The 6,000-nt window shown below is 39.2% G+C and overlaps 1 protein-coding gene across 1 annotated transcript; it reads left to right on the forward strand.

Annotated features, from left to right (window-relative positions):
- The first annotated feature begins 2,996 nt into the window (after nt 1-2,996).
- LOC140758674 (G-type lectin S-receptor-like serine/threonine-protein kinase At2g19130) lies at nt 2,997-5,774 on the forward strand. The gene has a single exon (XM_073094917.1). The coding sequence runs from the start codon at nt 2,997-2,999 to the stop codon at nt 5,448-5,450; it is 2,454 nt and encodes an 817-aa protein (XP_072951018.1). The 3' UTR covers nt 5,451-5,774.
- Nucleotides 5,775-6,000: the final 226 nt, after the last annotated feature.

Genomic DNA, 6,000 nt, shown 5'->3' on the forward strand with positions numbered 1-6,000 from the left:
TGTAATGGCACTCTTAGGCCATAGTTTGATTTATTAAAACTGATTTACAATAATGCTATGACTAGCAAGCGATCGTCTAAGATAATTAATATATTTATGTTGATATAGATAATTAAATAAAGGATTTGAAAATATATTAAAATCAATTGATCTATTTAGGTCAGCCCAAAGCTTAAAGAAATGGGCTGGGCTACAACCAACCCAAAAACCACCCACTAAGTTTTGGACCCGAAGCCCAAATTATCTAATAAAGCCACTTGGACCAGGCAACACCTTGGTGGCCGGGGGGGGGGGGGAGCATATATATTTCACGCCTTTATTTGGGTACTCACTACACCTTATATAATGGCTACCCATAATAAGTAACTTACCCTCCAAGTAAAGCTGAAAATATACTAAACCCAACATAAACGTCTCATGACTCAACCCAACCAAGTGTAGAAAATAGCTATGTAGAAATTCAAATAGAGGAGGAGCTGCCGATGACCAACCACAACCTAGCTGACTGCATCGACACGCTCCCCTCAACAAGCAGAAGCTAGCCGAGGGGAAGCCTAGCTGCCAGAGGTGGTAAGCAGCGAGAATCTACCTTGCTTTAGTCGCCCGGCGGCTCTATCCACGAGGGCACCAAAGGAAGCCACCGAGGGCATCCTCGCGAAGAGGGGAAGCTCACTGAACTGATACGGCAAGGCACGAAGCCGCCGGTTGGCCGAATCACAGCGAGAGCGAGAGGAGGAAACACTAGTAGAAAAAACTCAAATTAATTAACTAATTGTAAATCAGACTTATTTGGAGAATGAGGGAGCTCTGATGCTTCGATCCACGGGGTCAGCAATTCTGCAACGCTCCGACGCGATGGGAAGAAGAAAGAGCGAACACTAGCTACGGGCGAGGAGAAGGAAAGAAAAAGAAAAAGAAAAAAAATAAAAAGGAAGAAGAGAGATAAAAAGAAAGAGATAGGGGAAGAGAGGAAAGGGGCGCATATTAGTGCCTTTAAGCTCAGTGCACATGTCGAGCACGTGTGCACCATTTTTTTTTTTATGTTAAAAATTTTGTGTTCTTGTAAGTATCAAATACTTGTTCAACATTAGTTTTTGTCATCACTAATCATTCATCTCATTTCTAATAAACCCAAAACACATAAACACACACACACAGATATATATATATTACCCTCAACAATTTTCTTTGTTCAACTCATTTATAGTAAATCATTAACCTTTATTCCTAAAATTCTTAGAAATCTTCTTCATTCATTTCATTATCAACATAAATTTTGATTTGTTTTGTTCTTGTCTTCTGTACGTTCTCTAGTTATAGTCGCATGATAAATCCTTTTTAAATTCGCAGAGGGTTGCAATTAAGTCAATCCTTAGGTTTTATGTTAATATTTTATATTTTTATGCACCCACGTAATTTGTTGCGTAACTCTCGTTGGATACGAACGTAAATCGCTAGCAACTTACGTAATTCCATGGATATATATATATATATATATATATATATCTAAATAATTCTATAGGTACCTATGTAATTATCTATATAATTCTATATAGACTAGTGTAACCTGTTAACTGTCAACATAATTTGCTAGGCCCCACCTTATTCGCTATTGACCAACGTAACCCATTTACATTGGTGACATGTGTCAGATGCTTAGTACCAACGCAAGGTCTTCTAGATACCCGCATAATAATACATGGACAAACGTAAGACCTCGAATATTCATTGTGCAGATAATTCAAAGAAGAGATGGATGCTTATGCTATTTAAAAAAGTAGATAATTCTTTATTTTAATCGTTATCTCGTGCCTTTGAGTATGACATTTGTAACGAAGATAGAGAGATAAAAGAAGACTTTAAATTTTTTTTAAAATGATAGGAGAAGGATGTAGACAAGGACGAAGAACTCAAAAAAAATTCTCACAGCTCTACTCTCATATCTAGTCTCAGATTACAAGGAAGAGTTTTTTTTTTCTAGAATACTCTACTTTTTATGTATAAATGATAAACATGTCAAATTAAAAAATAATAAAATTGGAAAAATTTGTAATGGAAATAAACATATCTTAAATTGCAAAACAATTTTTTCATTTAATACTATTTATCTCTTCTCTCCTGTCTGTCTACCTATTTTATTATATATTTATAAATATGCATGTTTATATATCAAATCAATGTCATTTGATTTAATTTTTTTTTTTTTTTTTTTTTGACTTCTGACCGTTCCTGTAATCATGGGAATAAAAAGTGCCTGTAACACGCTCAAATCATGGAAAAAAATCTCATGTTGGTCTTTAATTTTTCCTGTCAAATGTTTGATTTAATGAGGAAAAAAGTTCTCTTTACCTTCGCCAAAAAGGACCAGGAAATTGACGTTCTAAGAAGCGTTACATCACACCGTTCATTTATTCGATCTAACAGTCGGGATCGGAGAATTCTATTTTGTGGTCCTCCAACAGATTACACAGCAGAAGGAATGACTTCATGCAACCCAGGAATTTGACAATCCGAAGAAGATCAAAAAGGAATGCGTGGGTCCAGCATTTGGAAGTCTTATTATTGGTGGAGCACTTGTTGGGTTTCATTGGAGATAGGATTCTCTTCAACAAAGGAAGAAGGAATTTGTCGCTTCCAGAGTTGATTAAGAATAGAAATATTATATTTCACCTTTCACCCCCTATGTCTTTATGAATTTATGATTCACATCTTATCTTTTGCATTTACATTAGGAAACTCAGGTTTTGAATATCGTTTCGGATTTTTTTTTTTGAAAATATCTTTTCCTATATCTCTTAAGGGTACTTTAGAAAATCTAAATAGAATATTCTTTTTTCTGATATATAAAAAAAAATATAGTCCAATAAATCACAGAGTAACTGGAAATTCATGAAAATATAGGGAGTAAAATGAAAAACTTCTCCAGATAGCTATATATTATATTCCTGCATCCTGACAATTTATTCCTTCTCTCCTCCCAGTTTGTTTCCCCGAAGATGGTAGCTTCAAGCAATCCATGGCTCACTTTCTTCTTCTTCTTCTCCATTCTAATTCTTCTCTTCCAACCTCCTCTCCTCCTTGCAAGTGACACCATCTCTTCCAAACAATCTCTGTCCGGGACCCAGAAGCTCACCTCCCGAGGTGGTAAATTTGCTCTCAGCTTCTTCCAAATAGGTAACTCTTCCCAAAATTGGTACATAGGAATCTGGTATAATACTATCTCAGAGAAAACATCAGTTTGGGTTGCCAATCGAGAGAACCCAATTGCAGACCCTTCCTCCTCTGAGCTCAGGATCTCCGATGATGGCAACCTTGTCCTCCTCAGTCAGCCCAAGTCCATAATTTGGTCTACAAATGCATATATAACATCCAATTCCTCTGTTGCTGTGATCCTTGACAGTGGAAATCTTGTTTTGAGAGATGGGTCTAATAGTTCTAAGGTTTTCTGGCAAAGTATAGACTACCCAACAAACACGTGGCTCCCTGGAACCAAGCTTGGGCTCAACAAGGTGAGTGGAGTCGACCAGAGGCTTCGTTCTTGGAAGAATTCAGAAGACCCAGCTCCTGGGATCTTCTCGCTTGAGCTGGACCCAAATGGGACAAGCCAATACTTCATAGAATGGAACAAAACTAGGGTCTATTGGACTACTGGGATTTGGAATGGCCAAATCTTTAGCTCGGTCCCAGAGATGACAGCGCATTATAACTACGACTTCCAGTTTGTGAACAATTCAGAGGAGAGCTACTTCATGTTTTCCGCTAAGGATGACTCGATCACCTCCAGACTCATCATGGATATCTCTGGCCAAATCAAGTTTTTGACTTGGATTGAGACTTCAAAACAATGGACACTGTACTGGTCCGAACCAAAAGCTCAGTGTGAAGTTTATGCTCTATGTGGGCCTTTTGGAAGCTGCAATGAGAATGCATTACCCTACTGCAACTGCTTCAAGGGATTCAGCGAAAGGGATGCAAGTGGTTGGGCTTTGAGTGATCATAGTGGGGGATGTGTAAGGAATTCTCCATTGCGATGCACCATTAAACATTCTGGGATGAAGACGGGGAAGGATAAGTTTTATACTATGGATAGTGTGAGATTGCCTGATAATTCTCAGAGTTCAGATGCTAGGACTGCTGAAGACTGTGAATTGGCTTGCCTAAGCAACTGCTCTTGTACTGCCTACTCCTATGCCAGTGGATGCTCTCTATGGTATGGTGACTTACTTAATTTACAAGACCAATATAATGGCACTGGGGGAGGAACTCTTAACCTTCGCCTGGCTGCTTCAGAGTTTCCTAGTTCCAAGAGCAACGGTGGACTTGTAATTGGTTCGGCTGTTGGTGGAACTACAGCAATTCTTACTTGCCTCGCAGTTATTTTCCTCCTAGTTTGGCGACATCGGAGACAAAGGCTTCAAAGAATACCAAAGACAGCCGGAGGTGCTCTCGTGGCATTTCGATACAGCGATCTGCAGCTTGTGACAAAGAACTTTGCGGAGAAATTGGGGGGAGGTGGCTTTGGTTCTGTTTTCAAGGGATTATTACCTGATTCAACTGTAATAGCTGTGAAGAAGCTTGATGGCCTTAATCAGGGAGAGAAGCAGTTCCGAGCCGAAGTGAGCACGATCGGAACAATTCAGCATCTTAACTTGGTTCGACTTCTTGGGTTTTGCTCTGGAGGAACAAGAAGGCTACTGGTGTATGAGTACATGCCAAATGGTTCACTCGACATGCAGCTGTTTCAGAACACTCCGACGGTCTTGGACTGGAACACAAGGTACCAAATTGCTCTTGGAATCGCAAGAGGACTAGTCTATCTGCATGAGAAGTGCAGGGACTGCATCATACACTGCGACATTAAGCCGGAGAACATTCTCTTGGATGCATCCTTTATTCCAAAAGTGGCTGATTTCGGATTGGCGAAGCTTGTAGGCCGAGATTTCAGCCGAGTTTTAACTACACTGCGAGGAACAATAGGCTATCTCGCGCCGGAGTGGATAACCGGTGTGGCTATCACTGCAAAAGCTGATGTTTATAGCTACGGCATGATGCTTTTTGAGATTATATCAGGCAGGAGAAACACAGAGCATGGGGAGGGAGGGAGAGCATCTTTCTTCCCTACACTTGCTGCAACCAAACTTATGGAAGGGAATCTGGAGAGCTTGTTAGATCCCAGGTTAGATGGTGGTGCCAACTTTGAAGAGCTTGAAAGAGCTTGTAAAGTGGCATGTTGGAGCATTCAAGATGATGAGAGTTCTAGGCCAACAATGGGTCAAATTGTCCAAATCCTAGAGGGATTTCTTGAAGTTAACACGCCACCGATTCCACGATCTCTGCAAGCTCTCGTCGAAAGTCCAGGTCACATAAATTTCTTTTCAGACATTTCATCGAATCAAAGTTCTCAGGTGCGGAGTACCACTTCCAATAGCTCCCAAGCTAAAAGCATGTAGGCAATCAGTTTTATGTACCCGAGGATGAGGCCCTATTACGTGTCTATATACTATCTAAGTGTACTCATGTAAACTTATATACTTCAAACTGCTCATCATTTAAGCTTCTTGCATATATTTTAGATAGTAATCACCATAAGAATCAATTGCTCTCATATGGCAGTTGTCCAGTGCGGAGTAGCGTAGCACTTATTCTACTTTTTCTAATGCAATATGATGAAGATCCTCATTCGTACTCATTTGTAAATAATGGTTGTATCATTTTGAGTACATTCACATGTATAGAATTATCTTGATCTCAATAGATGGTACTGTATTTCCTTATGCTGCATGATGTTTGTCATTTGTTAACTTCCCTTTGTAAAGGTGAAATAACAGCATTTTGTTTAGTAGTTAATTAAGTTGATTTCAGCTTCTTATAGTTTCATTTTATTGTCCAGCTTGATGCCTCTGCTTTTTTTCGTTGTTATTATTGACAAATATAATATTAGCTTATATTCGCCTAACATTCTAATTGTTTCAGACTGACAGTGTTCCTATGTGTTTAAGC

Source organism: Typha angustifolia, chromosome 4 (assembly GCF_048772165.1).
Source record: "Typha angustifolia cultivar Huaian chromosome 4, ASM4877216v1, whole genome shotgun sequence".
Lineage (NCBI taxonomy): Eukaryota > Viridiplantae > Streptophyta > Magnoliopsida > Poales > Typhaceae > Typha > Typha angustifolia.